The following is a 17899-nucleotide window of genomic DNA, read 5'->3' on the forward strand; positions in this document are numbered from 1 at the left end:
ATCCCCCACCCTCTCTTCAAAGCCACGCCCAATTCCCCCTAGCCAACCCGAACCAAAAGCCGCAGGCCGGGGATGGACCCGAAGCAGCTGGCTGCTCTGGTCTCCTCCCTTGTGTCCCAAGCGCTTCTCCTCCTTTCCCTGCCCTTCCCCCATCCCAACCCTTGTGCCTCCGTCCCCAATCGGAACAACCTCCCTCTATTCCTCTTCTCCTCCCCACCCACGCCTCTCGCCCCTCTCCTCTCCCTTCTTCTCCATCTCCTCTCCTCCTCCTCCCACATCGCCGCCTCCGTCCACTTCCTTCCCCACAAGCGCAAGCGCAAGCGCCACCAGCACCAACCGGATCTACACGTCCCACGCCGCGGCCCCGACCACTTCCGGCTATGCTTCCGCATGACGTCCACCACCTTCGAGTGGCTCTCCGGTCTCCTCGATCCCCTTCTCGACTGCCGCGACCCCGCTGGCTCTGCCCTCCGCCTTTCGGGCCCCACCCGCCTTGCCATCGCTCTCTCTCGCCTTGCCTCCGGTGCTTCCTACCCTGACCTCGCCTACCGCTTCGGAGTGCCCGAGTCAGCCGCTCGCTTCTGCTTCAAGCATCTCTGCCGCGTGCTCTGCACCAATTTCCGTTTCTGGCTCACGTTTCCCTCTCCATCTGACCTTACAACGGTTTCCGCCGGATTCCAGGCAGTCGGCCATGGCCTTCCCGACTGCTGCGGTGCCATGGCCTGCACTCGCTTCGAGGCACGGGGCCAGTCTGTCGTCGCTGCACAGATCGTGGCCGATTCCTCATCGAGGATCATACACATTGCTGCTGGATTTCGAGGGGATCGCACAGATTCCAGCGTTCTCAAGTGCTCATCGCTTTATAAGGATGTGCAGGAGGGGCAATTGCTGGGAGCAACACAGTACTTGGTTGGGGATGGCCGCTACCCTCTGTTGCCTTGGTTGATGGTCCCGTTTACTGATCCAGTTCGTGGCTCCTGCGAAGAAGACTTCAATGCCGTTCACCAGTCAATGTGCCGGCCTGTGCTTCGGGTGGTTTGCAGCATGAGGAATTGGGGCGTGCTTAGTTCTTTAGGAGAAGAGGAGAATTTTAAGGTGGCTGTGGCATGCATTGGCACTTGTGCTATTCTTCACAATGTGTTGCTGATGAGGGAGGACTACTCTGCCCTATCTGATGTAAGCAATGAGAACCATATGGGTTTAGAACACTATGGGGAAGATTTGGGATTGGAGGACTTTTACTGTGAGATGAAAGCTTCAACATTGCGGAGCATGTTGGCAGTGAGAGCCAGGGCAGCCCGAGATTCAGGACAAATTGGCATTCCATAAATTACAATTAGTACAGTTATTGGACTATTGATGAAGAGGGAAGGTGTGGATTATGGTAACTGGTCTTAACTCTGCTAAATTCTTTTTAATCTTATGGTTTTTAATTTTGGTGCTTCTTGATTTTTTTTTCAAATGTGAACAAATATTGTTGCTTCTAGTGATAATAAAGAAGAAAGAACTGTATTATTTTTTAGGAAACCATAATGTTAATGCAGTGATTTTGCTATTAGGAAATTGACTTTTTTTTAACATGGTGTACATCTTTCTACTGAAAAACTTTCTCAAAATTCAATGCAGTTGAAAGTTAAACAAGTAGCTAAGATACATTGTTCAGAATACATAATATGTTTTCTATCAGCAGAATATTGGAACAATGAACACAACAACTAGACAACGTCCCAGCTATTAGAGTTCGGGTACATGAAACTTTTTTGTCATTGAGTTTTTAGAAGGCAATATAAATTAGTTGAATCAAGAGCATGCAAATCTCTTTTTGTAGTTGATAGTAAAGTCTTCTTAGAATCTCTCTCCATGCCACTAATACTGTCTCATGACCATCACATCGTCTAACTCAAATATATACAGATATTCTCAAAACGCAATCATACTATCTTAAGATGATTTTACTCATTTTATCCTCTATTATAGCTATGCTTAATTGTTCATGCATTAAAATATTTTTTTTTTGCTATTTTTCCTAGGATCTGTGATTGAAATTTTGTTAAGAAACAGAAGAAGTACAATGATATATATATTAGTTCATCTCTCGACCAGTGCTCAAGACTCACAACAAAAGTTCAACCTGTCACTACAGTGATGGTAACCAACTACCAAAGTACTTCGTATAGCATATTAGAACAATGTCACAATAAACTCCCATAACCAAAAATGGTAAAACCCTCCAAAGAAAAAAGCTAAATCCCTGATACATGTGTAAACTAATCAGGTTGAATCAAGCTTGAACCATCGTCTGCAATTGATAAAGTTTCTTCAGCACCAAAAATTGGTCATTTCTAATTTTGATTTAATTGAACTAGTTTCTTCTAGTCAGCAACTTCCAAACTTGTATTTGTTCCAAGCATCCTTGATGGAGAAATCTTTATTATTAGTCCACAGAATTTGATCATCCTCCTTTGAAATCAGAATCTTTTTTATCTCTTCCATAAAACCATTGTTTGATTATTTACTGCAAGATGTAAATGTCAATGACCATTTATTATATTCTTTGGAACTTTGGATTTGTCAAATACACAAGTGGCTTGTTTTTCTTTGTCAACAAGTAACTGAGCATCTCACCAAACGTTGGTCTTTTAATCATTTGTCATACCTAAATAACATTTTTTTCCATTACTTTATCTACCATTTAACCAAATCATTCAACTTAGTTCCCAACAACTTGTAAAGTCCAAAATATTTTATGTCGCCTATATGGATTTTTTCCTGGTATCACTCCAAAAAATTTAAAATAATAATGTTGTAATACTAATACAGTACCGATCTTACCAATCTGAAATGAAAAATATGATTCAAATATCTTTTATCGAATTTAGTAAAGTTTTCTTAGGTATCATTTTGCCTCTTCTTACACCCACTATTCCTAATTGATTCACATTTCATTAACATTGCACATATAGGTCTCCTTCAAATATGTTCATATCATCTTAAATGAAAATTTCTCATTTTATTCTTTATTGAGGAGACACCTAATTTGTTTCAATTAAAAATTACTTAAAATATCTTTTCTAGTAACTTTCATGCATCATCCTCAGTATTCCTATTTAAACTATACTGACTTTTGCATATTTTGTTTCTCAACCAATCAGCTTTCTGATCCATCAAGCATGACTAGCATTTTTCAAGTGGAGGCATTTCTTTAGTCATTCTATCAATTTTTTCTAAGACATCTTTTTGTGTTTGATCACCTAGCCTATTTGAGAGACATAAGAACATATAACATTTAATATCACTTCTCCTTGTACAAATTTTAAAATTGTAATTCTATACCCATCTTTTTGTCTCTATACCATTATCCTTAATATTATTGTTTATAATAATATTGACAATATTTTATGTTTAAAATTTTCAACATACCAAATTTTATATCTAGGACTATCATTCTCCTGACGTTTTTCCCTACCACTTAGTTTGCTATAAACAAATTATGTTAATCTTTGTTGAAATCATTGCATCAATCATCGCTAGACTTTTCCTTAAAAGTGTTCTCGTGTTCCAAATTGTTAGCCTTTTCCTATGATTTTAGATTATACTCACTACTCTAGAACAATGTGAGAACTCTTTTCTATTTTCCATCATCCAAATTTTGATATGAGGGGTCACTCCCGAGTGGTCTCCTAGTCCATCCTTTGCACTCGAGAGCATGTAGGTCACGAAGATGTCACATGTCAGTTTTGATGATGACTTAGCCTGCCCTGCCCATATAATGTAAACAGTTAAGATCCATGCCTATGAGATTATAAGTTTTATGTTGGTTACTGATGACCCAACACATATCCTCCACATTTTTCAATGAGACATGGGACAAGCACTGGTGGTGTTGCAACTCATCAATTTGTGCGTTTTTGTCTCCATGTTCTAAAGAAAGCCATTGGATACAGGTGGTCAAGTCACTGCATAGCACACATGCATTCTGTGAATGCATATGCAAATGGCTATGTGTAGATATTACAATATTTGAATAATATATAATTCAATCAAAGAACACTTGGAAAGCTGTTTAGTGATATGTTGCTGCACAAAGTTAAAGCTACAGATTATTCAAATACTACATGTACTATGTCTTATACTGTTAATATTTTGTACTATTAGACATAATAGCACAGGGAGAAACATAGACCACATATAACAATCACATACAATTAAATGGACTGCGAAGGCAGTCACATAGTTGTGTATTATATGCAACCACATGTAAATGCCTCTGAAATGTAATTAACAGATATTGTGGCCACAGAAGCCATATGAGATGCAGGCATATGACCATATATGCATACATGGCCTCAGACTGCATTCCATAACATTATTTCTTCCAGACCCAACTTCAACTATATGGACGATGTATGCTTCATATACGTCTGTTATCCATTACAGCATTGAAGCATTATCTTTTCCGATTTCTCTTTCTTTAATCCCCAATTGCCCATGTCAGTGCTACCTCTTGAAGAATATTTTTCATTTTATTGAATTGCTTCTCCATTAGACCTGCAAACTGAACAACACTTATTTAATTAACTTCACTCCTCTTGCATGACTGAGAAATTTCCAGTCCAACTATTAACTGTTGAAGTGCACTATCAGTTGAGATTTTACAGTTAGAGTAGCTGAGCCTGTCCCAAGTTAAAGCTATTCCCAAGAGCCTTACTGCTGCCTACCTTCTTTGAAGTTCAACGTCAGCAAGATATTATTATTTTGATCTCCAGTCTTGCCATCAGAAAAGATCAAACTTTCAACTGTATTAGCTGTTAATCCTAACTAGAGAAGAAGTCTTGTGATGCCTTGTATAGGATGAGAATAAACTTTGTTTTTCCATCATGAAATAAACAATAAGTTTTTTTTTTAAATGTTTGGCACAAAGGACTGATTCTATTTCAATTGGAAATCTCAGCATATAACTAAATTCACAGATCAAGTTATTTTGAGTCCTTATGTATGTCTGTTTTCTGCTACTCTTTGAGAAGGAACTTCACATGGATATTTTCCGTTATCATGAGTCTATGATAGAGATAATAAACTTGAATAAGAATGCTGGAGTGTTGTAAGTTCTTCTGGGTTGTGTATTGTGCACTTTGTCTAAAACTATATCTGAAATATGAAATTTCTAGATTCTCGCTGATAATGTAAACAAGTACGACTTTATTTTTGCCTGTAGGGATTTGTAGTGTCTGGTTAAAGTACATTTTCATAATCTAAATTAAAGAGAAACAACAGATAGAAATGAAGATAGATTGTAACTAAACTGTGCTCTATCTGAATCTGCTTATGGGAAGGAGAGAAGAAACATAGATCTTTATCAACGGTTGCAGTTGAAATTACAACTAATTGTCCGATCATTCAGAATTGTGTTTCATGGAAGACATTCTGACTTCTGTTCAGAGGAAAATTTAATGACAGCGGAAATAGTAGAGTTGGCTTATGCACATCTTATGTGTATGATGATTAGTCTTGTGCCAGAAGTGGATGGTAATTTTGGTTGATACATCAAGTTTGATCGGCTTTCTAAAGTGACTTATGTGTTGGTTTTTGCTTCGTGTGGTTTAAGGTCTGGTATTTGCGTCATGTGGTTTAAGGTCTGGTATACCAAGTTACTTAGCTAATGAGGCTGTTAGTTGGGTCGTGAAAGTTGGTGATGAAACACAGTAATATCGCAGATGTCTCGCTGCATGTTACAGTCGGGGTTATCACCAATGCGAGAGCTAATGACAAATTACCTACTATAGTTAGTTAGTTAGTTATCTTTGACATTTCGATCCTTGTATTTTAAAAAGTTACATTTACATTTTGATAATTACAAAATTGAAACATATATGTCTATTTATTATAATTTCGTCGGTTTTACTAACGGAAATATAAAAACAAAGAGTAAAAAATATAATTTTAATTTTTCAATTGGTAGGGCAGACAGTGTCGATGGTGGCGGACGACGGTACTGTTGGGGTCATGGGTGATTATTGTGGATAAGGAGAACGACGACGAGAAGTGAGGGCCCATTTGCATTTGCATCAACGTCAATGCAAATGTAGAGCATCTCTCACCTCTCGTTGCCAATATAGATGCAAAGCAACTCTCACATTTCGTTGTCGCTCTCCTCATCCACAATAGTCACTCGTGACCCTAGTAGTGCTATCGTCCACCACTACCAACGTCGTCTATTATCATCAACTGAAATATTAAAATTATCTTTTTATCTTTTATTTTTATGTATTCGTTGGTAAAATCGATAACGTTAGGATAAATTGATCTATATATTTAGTTTTTTAATTATAAAAATATTAATATAATTTTTAAAATATAGGGATCGGGATATTAAAGGTAATATGTAATTAGCTTCTCGTATTAGAGGATTATTTTGTTCCTTCCAAATTATAGAGGATGAGGAAATATGTAACAAGAGAAATGCCCTTCAGGTGGATGGAACTTCACAAGTTTGAATTTACAATCATTGTTTCTCAATTAAATTATATATATATATATATATATATATATATATATATATATATATATATATATATATATATATATATAATATGATTGATCATCTCCTGCGGGGTGCTATCAATGGAGCACAGTAATTTTCAAGATATAGTTTTAAGAAAAAAAAAGAAATGTATAAGCTTTCCTAGTCATATTTAGATAACTCAACAAGCATTACAACTCGATCACAATTTGGACTACTAATAATGTCCTTTATAGTTCCTCACTGTCTCTTTTTTGTCGCTTCATTTATACACTCCTCGTTCTCTCTCTCTCTCTTTCAGTTTCTGTTTTAGGGGTATTATCCTTTTCTCTCGAACGATGCCATAAGAACCTCAAATACAAATATAAACAAAAAAATCCATCCTATAAATATAAGGGGTTGTACTCATCAAGACTTCACATTGCAGACTTGAACACCAACCTAATTCACAATAAATGCTCACTTATCATAAACCACATGTTGATAGGGACCTATATATTCTTGGTTTGGCAAAGGGTAAATATAAAAACAACGGTTGGAAATACCAAGCAAGTTTCACCAAATATCCATAAAAATTATGACGCGTACATGACTGGTTGGCAAACTCGCTCTTCCATCAATAGACACATCAAGAAAATGATGTGATTAGTGATGATCAAAGCGATTGGTCGATAGCAAGCTCGAGTGAGATATAGGGGGAACATCGATGGGCCATTAAATTGTAATTAGAAGAAAAATGAGAGAGGAGAGGAAACCGAGAACTTGAAGTTAGATTTCTCATCAAAATACTTTTTGTTTCCTTTTAAAAGAAAGGAGGCAAAAAAAGCTCAAAGTTATTGGAGTAATGACAGTTACACCAAATGTTGATGAAAAATAAGTTGACTAATTAATTGGGAGATCTGAATCGAGAATCAATTTAAACACCAAATGTTGTGTGGTTCGATCGAGCCAACTTTACCATGCATGGTCTTCGAGGGGCAGACAAACGGGGTTCTTTCTCCCATCCGGTGCCGGACATTTGATCTTGAAACTGACAAAGTGGATCCGACGGCCAGGATGAACCCGTGAGTGACCTAGGGTTTCCTCTTGTCCGCCACCCAGGCGATATAACCGCGGATAAGGGCCGAGCGAGAGAGAGTGAAGCGCAGTTGGGGCTGCCCTCCCGAATCTCCTCTCTTTCTACCTATCTACCAATCTATCCGTCGTCTTCCTTCTCTTCCCTTAGCCCTTTTCTCCGTTCTCCGATCGACGTATCCCCAAACAAAACAAAAAAAAATCTAAAAATTCGTTGCCAAAATCATTGTTGTTCTTACAATTTTTGCATCGAAATCGCTTAGAAAAGAGGAAGGTTTGCTGTGTTTTTATTTTTGTTTGACTCGTAGGGGAAGAGAAAGAAAGGCAAAAAAGAGATACTGTATCTTGTTGAGGGATGGCGCAGGTTCAAGTGCAGCCGCAGCCACCGAATGGGATGGCCAACAATGGTGGCGCTGCCGGGGTAAACCAGTTCCCGTCCTCATCGCTCTACGTCGGTGACCTCGACGTGAACGTGACGGACTCGCAGCTGTATGATCTGTTCAGCCAGATTGGGCAAGTGGTGTCTGTGCGCGTGTGCCGCGACATCGGCACCCGCCGCTCGCTGGGCTATGCCTACGTCAATTACAACAGCCCGGTCGACGGTGAGCAGGATGCTTCTCCATTGGCCGTGCTTTTAGATTTAGTCTATAATCTCTCAATTCGATGCCTTCATTCATGACGGTTTTGTAGATTTCACGAGTAACAGTTTGCCGAATCGTTGATCTTTTCCGTTGAAGAATACCTTAGGAAGGGGACTTGCGGCTTGTTTGTTTAACATGAGACATTTTTATTTTATGTCGGTTTGCAATTTGGATATCGTTTGAATGGGTGATGCGTAGGTCCTGACTGATAAGTATTTTATGTGGTCAGGATACGTTTCCTGGAATTCTAAAACTCTTTTTATGATACTGTTGATGTTTCTAGCAACACAAGCTTATGTTTCATGAAACATAAAAACGTCTATATGGACAGTTTTTTATGCTTAAGGGATCCAAAATTAACTGTGTTGAAGATGAAGAAAATCAATAATAAGATTTCCACGTGAAAAATAGATGTAGGATAGCCAATAAACATGCAAAATAAAAGATGAAAGCAAAGGAAAAAGATGTTGATGGTTCAGGTTAAATAACTAACTTATGACAATTAGATGCATGCCTTGAGCTTAGTTAACTCATCTTGAATGTTCACAAATGATTAAGGTCAATTAAATGGAATAAGCCTCAATTAAAGATGTATCTCTTAGTTTTTTTTTTTTTTTTGGCTTCATTAGGTGTAATTACATGTTGTCAAAATAAATTGATGAATCAGAGAGAAAAATGGAGTGAGGAAAGAATGGAGAGGAGAGGATACAAAAAGATAGTAGAGATTTAAAGCAGGAAATAGAGTCTTACGACCCTGTGTCTCTTTGGTAAGAACCAAATGACTGGCTAATTCTCTTTGGTAGGAGCCAAATGCTTTGTAAATGCTGACTAAAATAATTCAGCTACCAAATTATAGCATGTACCTAGTTTTCCTTGGCATCAGGCTCATAAATTTGGGTTCTTGTCATGCTAGGTGCGCTTAGGCGCACTGAGACTTCATTTTGTTTTTTGTGTTTAACTTCACCTGAAGCTCCATGGCTCCAAGGAATGCTTAAGGCTTCCATCTCATATGCCTTTTGAGAGACCCATGAAAGGCGAGCCTCTTATATATTCAATTGTTAGTGTCCACCGTAAATACTCTTTATCTGTCCCAAATGATGCAAATTCGATTTGTTTTATGCTATATATGTTTTTGTTGACAGAATCGACCTAGTCACATTTGTGTAATGGCATATTTGCAAATATGATAATGATTTATTGCCTGAGCCAATAAGCCAACTTTGATTATTTTAATATTGAATGATAAGTAATTTTAGTTCTAGATTTTTTTTGTAAGCTCATCTTTCAGGTATTCTGTGAAAAAGTGCAACCAGCTTCAGTGAGGCATGCGCTTCACTTTGATTGCCTAGATTCTGAGAGGCCATCGTAATTCTTCAATTCGGCCCGAGCTTTTGATAACATTGTATTATTGTAAAGTTGGTTGATCATTTTGTTATTAACATATATAATGCTCTATGGGAACATCACTACTAAGTTTTTGTCATGTTTTGAAATTTCCTTCAATGGATACATTATCTTATGATGATTTATTGTATTTGTGTATTGATGTAACAGAGGCGCTGACGGTTGCAAGTGTCATATATTAATGGTAGTAGCTATACTGAGTTAAGAAGTGGGTTAAATAACATTGCTTTATATTAAATCCTATTTTATTAGGTTGCAGTACCTAAAATAGTTAACTTGTTGACTAATCCTTCTTGTCACTTAGATGCACAACTAGATCATCTTGTTATTTATATTCTGTACCATATTTGCAATTCTTTCCTAATAATGGATCTTCCAATTACTTCTATATCTTGAGTTCTATGAGTGGTCTTTGGTCTTGCTTTATGTTTGTGCAATCTTTCCTTTGTCTTCATCCCTGAAATCTAAATAGGAAAGAAAGACCTAGTGTTTCTTGATAATGCCTAGCTAATTTGTTTGTTGCCTGTTATTCTTGCGTGGTTGACAGCTGCAAGGGCACTGGATGCGCTGAATTTCACACCTCTCAACAATAAGCCTATTCGTATAATGTATTCAAACCGGGACCCTAGCACTCGTAGAAGTGGGGCTGCTAATATATTTATTAAGGTATTGCATCTTCTTATTTTTCTTATCAGTGTGGTTTGCTTCAACCTAAGTCCTTTATAAGTTTCCTATTTTAATTAATCAAATTTTTTGTTAATGATTATTTCTTGTTACTTGTCATGTCAGAATCTGGACAAAACAATAGACAACAAAGCACTGTATGATACCTTCTCTGTATTCGGAAACATACTTTCTTGCAAGGTTGCTACTGATCCTTCTTGCCAGTCAAAAGGCTATGGTTTTGTTCAGTTTGATCAAGAGGAGGCGGCACAAAATGCAATTAACAAATTAAATGGTATGCTTATCAATGATAAGCCAGTTTATGTTGGACCTTTCCTTCGTAAACAAGAAAGGGAAAATTCAGCAGACAAGGCAAAATTTAATAATGTCTTTGTCAAAAACCTATCGGAATCTACAACAAAGGAAGATTTAGAGAGAATATTTGGCAAGTATGGGAAAATTACAAGTGCTGTTGTTATGAGGGAGGAGGATGGAAAATCAAAGTGCTTTGGATTTGTGAATTTTGAAAATACGGATGCTGCTGCTCAGGCAGTTCAGGAACTCAATGGGCAGAAATTTGATGAGAAGGAGTGGTATGTTGGAAAAGCACAGAAGAAATCTGAAAGGGAGCGAGAACTGAAAGGACGGTTCGATCAAAGTATTAAGGAAGCAGCAGATAAATATCAAGGACTCAACTTATATTTGAAAAATTTAGATGATGACATCGGAGATGATTCACTGAAAGAATTGTTTTCTGAATATGGTACTATTACATCTTGCAAGGTATTGTTGCATTTTTTCCATGATTATGCTTTATTTTTGTCAATCATGGAGCTTTTCTCTAAGATGTTACCCTGATATATGTCAATTGTGCAGATTATGCGGGATCCCAGTGGTGCAAGTAAAGGTTCTGGATTTGTTGCTTTCTCGACTCCTGAGGAAGCAGCTCGAGCTGTAAGTGAAGACTTTCTTTCAGCATTTGGATAATATTCTGGAACTGACAAGATTCTTTCCATTCCATTAGCTTGCAGATATGAATGGGAAGATGATTAATGGAAAACCACTCTATGTTGCACTTGCACAATCGAAAGAAGATAGGAGAGCTAGATTGCAGGTAATTTATCTTATGCAATTTCACAGATAATTTATCCTACTGTCTTTTTCAGTTAATAAACAAGCCTTTCATATGCTATGTGAAAGCTATTTTGGTGCCTTCACTACCTAGATACTGTATATAGAAGTCAAGTGGCCCTACCCTCTACTTCAAAGTCATATTGATCCAACCATGCTTTATGGTTTATAATGTTGGATGATAAGGAAATTACATGTTATAATTGTAAATAAGATGAAGATGATGAGGTTGATCATGTTAGATACAAGTTCCATATCAAGTTTGTACCCATGGTTTAAATGACTTTTTTGATTGGTATATACCGATTGGTGCATGCTGACAGGGCAGTTATATTTGTTCCAATTCAAAATTGGGGTTTTTTATTTATATTTTAAATTTTAACAGATGAAAACAGTTGTTGATAAGTTAGCTGTTTTAGATGGTAAAGGAAAAGAGTAAACTTTTTGCTTTAAACAAGACTTTTCTCTCTATCACTCGGACGATGCAACCTCCACTAATGCCGCTGCCACCTTGTCTACCTACTACAATATCCATGCTGCCTCCTCCTTGTATCATCACTGCTGTTGCCTCATTGGATGGCGTGTGAAGCTATTCTCCTCTTCCTCCTTTCTCTTTGGGCCGTGCTGATTGTGACACCAGCATTCTGCAAGTTCGTACACCGGTTTATAAAGGACATGTATTGGTCAGGCCAGGAACGGATGGGGCTTGGATTGGATCTTGAAGCCTTGGCTGTAACAATTGTTCAAGGACTGCTGATTGTGACACCAGCATTCTGCAAGTTAGTATACTGGTATATGAAGGACTTGTATTGTTGAGGCTAGGAATGGTATGGGTCTTGGATTGAATCTTGAAGCCTTGGCTGTAACAATTGAGGTTTGGGTGAATTGTTTAAGCCTTTAAGGTAGTTTGGATGGAGCCTGTCAATCAGCTAGTCTTTTATTTGCTGAGTTCTACTGGATTTTGATTTTTTCTAGGTTCTGTACAATATATTCCCTGGGCTCTTTGCAGTTGTTGGTTTGCTTATTTAATGTTTCTCTTGCAATATAGATTTTGTTGTGAATTGCTGTCGCCATGGTGGTTTACTTTTTGCTCGATGTATATTTTCAGTCTATTTCATATATTTCCTGATGATTGGTCATGTTTTCAACACTGTTGCATAGTTCTACTTGACAATTTTGATATGATTGACTAAGAAATTAACTATTTTGACATGATTGACTAAAACATGTCTGCTTGATCTTGTTCAATGTAGGCACATTTTTCACAGATGCGGCCAGTTGCAATGACACCTGCCATTGGTCCTAGGGTGCCTATGTACCCTCCTGCTACTCCTGGTTTGGGACAACAAATCTTTTATGGTCAACCTCCGCATGCTCTTATTCCTCCACAGGTACAATGTTTCCTTAAGCATTTTGCTTTGGCTTTATCTTTAATCTTCTATTTATTATGCATACATTGAGAGTACGCCTATGAAAATATGAATTTATTTGGTTTCTTTACTGACATCTGATGTGATTTAGTGTTAATCTGCAAGGACACGGTTAATTGTAGTTCAAAAATAATGTTGTGTTATAACATAAAAGCTCATCTTGATTGCAGATAGAGAAAGAATAACATATAGTAGGTTTACACTCTTTCAATGGAGGAAGAGTATGGGTTTTGTTTGAATTTTTAAGACTGAGATGTTATTTTAAGAATTGGACTAAAATCCTACTGCATTCATTAAATTCTGTTTCAGCAAAAGAAAATTTATTCTAATCCCTTGGAGCCATCGCTCCTATATGGGATGCTTGATGACTAAACTTATTAATGTGTCATACACTGGATGCTTAATGAATAATAGTTGAAGAAACTGTGTGATGAATTATGAAACATTTTGAATTTAGACAATCTAGAGTAACAAAATCTTTTTAAAAGAAACCTTGACTTATGGAAAATGAATCCTGGTGATCTTACTTTCAATGCAATATATTTAGTATTGATACATCAGTTGTACTCCAAGTAGGTCTCTGAAGCTAATTCTAAAAACTCTCGCGGAATAGTGGCAAGATAAGCTATAACTGAGAATTGCTACTTTGTTAGTCATGGAACATATGGAGTGGTACCTAAACTTTTGAAGTTGGATATGATCAATTGATAATCCTAGTCGGCTTGTTTTCATTAACGTTGCATTGTTGTAAACATGGATGCACACAACATGCCTTTGCATAAGATTTTACTCTCAATTTCCATGGAGTACATTGTTTTTGTGCTTTTGGGCAGGTTGAACAAATTTGAAGTTTATGTTCCTTTGAAAGATTTGGCTTGTAATTAATACTTACTGTCAGTTGCATGGTTGCCTAAAAGAATCTTCATTCGCAGCCGGGATTTGGCTTCCCACAACAGCATGTTCCGGGAATGAGGCCTGTGGGTGCTCCTATGCCAAATTTCTATTTGCCATTAGTCCAACAAGGTCAGCAGACACGCCCTGGGGGGAGACGTGCCAGCGCTGGACCTGTGCAACAAACACATCAGCCGATGCCTTTAATTCAGCAGCAGGTTTGTGATTTCTTCTTGTGCTTAAAAATAGTTCTCTTTTGCCACTGCTCCATTTGATAGGTTTGATTGTTCTACGGTTGGTAACATTGATGTGGTTTGATCAGAGTATGTGGTTGATATAGATTCTACGACAGGCTGGGGAAGCACCTGGCTCTAATTGGCTATTATAACCATGTTGAAGGTTAACCAATAGGGTAGACAACTCTGGCACAGCATGATTAAATAGTGTGAATAACAACATGCCTAGAGTGTATGACGGTCATTGTTCCATGCAATCGTAATATATGATTTACAGTGTGCAGTACAACTCATTGTATCATTCTTTTATGTGTAAGTGCATACACAATTATTGGTGTGTTTTTCCTTGTTTAAATCCATTCACAAGACTCATTCACTTTGTTAATATTGTTGATATTATTCCATTCCAGATGCTTCCACGTCGTGTCTTTCGCTATCCTCCTGGGCGCAACATACCTGAGGTTCCTATGCCTGGTGCACCTGGAGGAATGCTCTCACCTTATGATATGGGTAGTTTGCCTATACGAGAGGCTGCCATTTCACAACCTATTCCCACCGGTACGCTGGCTACAGCCCTTGCTAATGCAACCCCTGAGCAGCAAAGAACGGTATGTGCTCATAAATAACCATGTTTCTGTGCATCTTTTGTAAAATTTAGACAATCTGGTTTTGTGCACCAGTGTAGTCAAAAGTGGTAGGCGTCAAAAGGCTCAACGATCTCAAAATGCTCGAGGTGCTCTCAAATATTATAATTTAAAAATTATATATCATGAATAATAAAAAATAAAACAAAAACAACACATCAAACTTCAATCTTGTTTATAATCTAGCTTATAATCTTCAATCTTGTCACCATCTAAAGCTGTTACGACAATCCAAAACACTAAAAAGTAACACTAATCACCACAAAAATAGCAATAATAATCGACATTTTACTACTGCTGTACTACAGCAGGCAGCAGCTTCTGTTCTCACAAACAAACAAACAACAAAGACTAACAGCAAAGCAGGAGCTATTCTAAGTTTAAATTGACAAACAGCAATGAAGTGGCAGTGGTGAACGGGGACGAGCGAGGGGAAGAGGCTGTAGGATGGCTGGGGTGAATGGGGAAGAAGACAGTGGTGAAAAGGGAAGAAAGCAGCGATGAATGGGGAAGAGGGAGGGGAAGAGGGAAGAGGGAAGAGGCTTTAGGAGGGCTGTGGTGAATGGGGAAGAAGGCAGTGGTGAAAGGGGAAGAAGGCAGCGATGAACAGGGAAGAGGGAGGGGAGGGAAGAGACTGCCATGAACGAGGAAGAAGGCATTGGTGAACAGGGAAGGAGGGGAAGAGAGAAGAGGTTGCAGAGTGTTGTGGTGAACACGACAAAGGTTGGAGGGAGGAGAAAGAGAGATATACGGGGAGGGAGGGGAAGTAGTTGTTGCTGCTGTCGTCGAAGGAAGATGCCGTCGCTATCGTCGTCATTGGAGGAAGATGTTATCGTTCTCTCTGCTGCTGTAGGAAGATGCTGTTGCTGCCATTGCTGTCGTCGTTCGTCCATGGGAGGATCTCTGTCGTCGTGTAGAAACGAGTGAAAGGGTTTCTGCATTACGCCTTGTGCGTGGACAAGTCTCAATTAAACACTATGCCCGTCTGACTTAGGGTTTTACTGGTTCAATCAAACTAGATACAGTTATTTGGTTCAACTCGGGCTCGAGCTCGAGCTCGAATTGGCCTGAGTTGAACCAAGCATTTGCTCGACTCGCCCAACGCTTGCCTGGGCCTCGCCTGAGTGAAGACACCCACCCAAACCATTAGGCAGGCGCTCAGGCCTCACCTCGCCTGGGCACCTAGGCGAGTCCCTTGGAGTCCGATGACTTCACTGGTGCATCATCAAGTGAAGGTCTATGATTTCTTCTTTTATCATGTTCATTATGGATCTCTTCACCATCGATTCAGTCACCAAAATACTGCTTGATGCTTATTTACTTTATCCTTCAAATATTTGTTAGAAGGATAAAGCTACATTTATCCATCGATAAGTTGAGCATTCTAATATTTGTTACATTTTTTTTATCCTTCTATCTGTGGGCAATTCATCAGCTTTTTCTGACCTTATTGATATCTTCATTGAATCTAAGATTGTTCTTTGCAGAGTGGTTAATCCAAAAGCGGACTACTGTAAACCTAAATACAAGTCCTGGTACATGTTCATAATTCTGTTTCATTGGTAGTACTTGGACCTTGACCAAACATATCGAGATGTTTACTGGTTAAAACATCCGCTGACAAGATATTGCTGCTTAGAACAGATTCTCAACCATGTACAGGAGATTATTACTATACCCCAATGTCTTTGGGCTGAACTAGACAGTTTGTGGTCCATCTATTCCATAGACTGATATGAGCTTTGAAAGCCACATTTAAAGCTTGGAAGATATCAAAAGTTTCACAATTGTTTTAACCATGTACTGATATTCCTTTGATGCTTTACCCTTACATCTTAACTTTTGGAGGGGTTGTTGGCTTGAGAAGATGAAACATAAAAGGAGCTACATATATGTTGTGCGTGTATGGTTTTTTAATTTTCTCATTTTGTTGATTTGCTCAATAATGTTGTTTCATGCTCCTTTTTTTTTGTTTGTAAATTCTCTTGGGTTTTCTTGTTCTGGTGTCATATCATAGTTCCTATGATGGTCTTCACTAACATGGACCTACTTGTGAAGTAGTTGGTCAACTGTGAACTTTCAGCTATATCTTGAGTAGTGTTTCTCTTAATTTGCTCTTACCAGCACATGTTTTTCTTGTCCAGATGCTTGGTGAAAGCCTGTACCCACTGGTGGACCAACTGGAACATGATCATTCAGCTAAAGTGACTGGAATGCTTCTGGAGATGGACCAGACAGAAGTCCTGCATTTGTTGGAGTCTCCGGAAGCATTGAAAGCAAAAGTGGCAGAAGCTATGGAAGTCCTGAGGAATGCTGCACAGCAGCACCAGCATGTGAATGCTCCAGCTGATCAGTTGGCAGCATTATCCCTGAATGATGGTCTTCAAGTTGAATAACTAGTTTTTTCTTTTGTTGAGGATGTTCTGTTGTGGACATTGGTTTTGTTCTGGAGAGAGAACTTGTTCTTTAGGGTAGGTTCGTAAGGATCATTTTTGAGTTGAATCTTGTCATTGTCTAGCAGATTTGTGGCTTAATTAATATTTGAAGTGACCATTGACTAACTAGCAATTTGGAATTAATTGTTTTTTTGCTTATAATCTGCTGGTGATCATACTAATATTTCGTGGCTTATGCAGCAAATGTTGGATTATGTTGCTCGGCAAAGAAGGTATGTATGTTTCTTTTAGTAGGCTGCACATGCAGAGAAGTAGTATGGCTGATGTTCACATAGCTTGTTTAATTGTGAAGGGACTGGTGTTTTTGAATCCATTACTTATTGGTCTTTGCAGGCTGTCACGTTCACCGGACTGATGTATCTGACCAAAGCTAGTCTGGTGTGGTACGGAGGGTCAATGAGAAATGGGGGATTGTAGTCTGTCTAGTTCTCACCGCTTGGGCGTAGAGCCTCGGGGGATCAGTTTGCTTAATCTCAAGCTCGAGGGAGAAATTTATCTATCATTCCATCTGTAGTTCGTATGAGCTCAGCTTATGATGGCGATGAAAGGTAATTTAACCCTTGCATTTATCTTTCCGATCAGTTCAGTTGTGTGTGATGCCAGTTTGTATGTGAGGCGGCGATGTAACAGCAGTTGAGATTTGAGCGTGAATCTGACCAATCCCATGGCGGCGATGTCACAGCACCTGCCATTGGCCTCCTGGCCTACTCCCCTGGCTTATCTAATCAAAAGGATTTGTAAATCAAACGGTTGCTGCATTTTGCCGTGAAACCAAACCAACCTGCTCTCACAGCTAATTTAATCAAAGG

The 17899-nt window shown here is 38.5% G+C and overlaps 2 protein-coding genes across 2 annotated transcripts; both read left to right on the plus strand.

The window, feature by feature from the left end:
- LOC135622272 (protein ANTAGONIST OF LIKE HETEROCHROMATIN PROTEIN 1-like) lies at positions 1-4907 on the plus strand. Its single transcript, XM_065123972.1, has 2 exons — positions 1-1384; positions 4645-4907. The coding sequence occupies exon 1, from the start codon at positions 73-75 to the stop codon at positions 1327-1329; it is 1257 nt and encodes a 418-aa protein (XP_064980044.1). The 5' UTR covers positions 1-72; the 3' UTR covers positions 1330-1384; positions 4645-4907.
- A 2745-nt stretch (positions 4908-7652) lies between these two features.
- On the plus strand, positions 7653-17195 carry LOC135622273 (polyadenylate-binding protein 2-like). Its single transcript, XM_065123973.1, has 9 exons — positions 7653-8196; positions 10187-10305; positions 10429-11085; positions 11179-11256; positions 11327-11416; positions 12687-12824; positions 13796-13972; positions 14401-14598; positions 16779-17195. The coding sequence occupies exons 1-9, from the start codon at positions 7950-7952 to the stop codon at positions 17028-17030; spliced, it is 1956 nt and encodes a 651-aa protein (XP_064980045.1). The 5' UTR covers positions 7653-7949; the 3' UTR covers positions 17031-17195.
- The last annotated feature ends 704 nt before the right edge of the window (positions 17196-17899 follow it).

This window comes from Musa acuminata, chromosome BXJ2-9, assembly GCF_036884655.1.
Source record: "Musa acuminata AAA Group cultivar baxijiao chromosome BXJ2-9, Cavendish_Baxijiao_AAA, whole genome shotgun sequence".
In the NCBI taxonomy this organism is placed as follows: Eukaryota; Viridiplantae; Streptophyta; class Magnoliopsida; order Zingiberales; family Musaceae; genus Musa; species Musa acuminata.

Excerpts from the sequence above, each read along its gene's own strand:
- LOC135622272 (XM_065123972.1), top strand. The coding sequence starts at position 73 with ATGGACCCGAAGCAGCTGGCTGCTCTGGTCTCCTCCCTTGTGTCCCAA.
- LOC135622273 (XM_065123973.1), top strand. The coding sequence starts at position 7,950 with ATGGCGCAGGTTCAAGTGCAGCCGCAGCCACCGAATGGGATGGCCAAC. Across the intron at positions 11,086-11,178 it reads GTACTATTACATCTTGCAAG|ATTATGCGGGATCCCAGTGG; the intron begins GTATTGTTGCAT and ends TCAATTGTGCAG. Across the intron at positions 12,825-13,795 it reads ATGCTCTTATTCCTCCACAG|CCGGGATTTGGCTTCCCACA; the intron begins GTACAATGTTTC and ends CTTCATTCGCAG.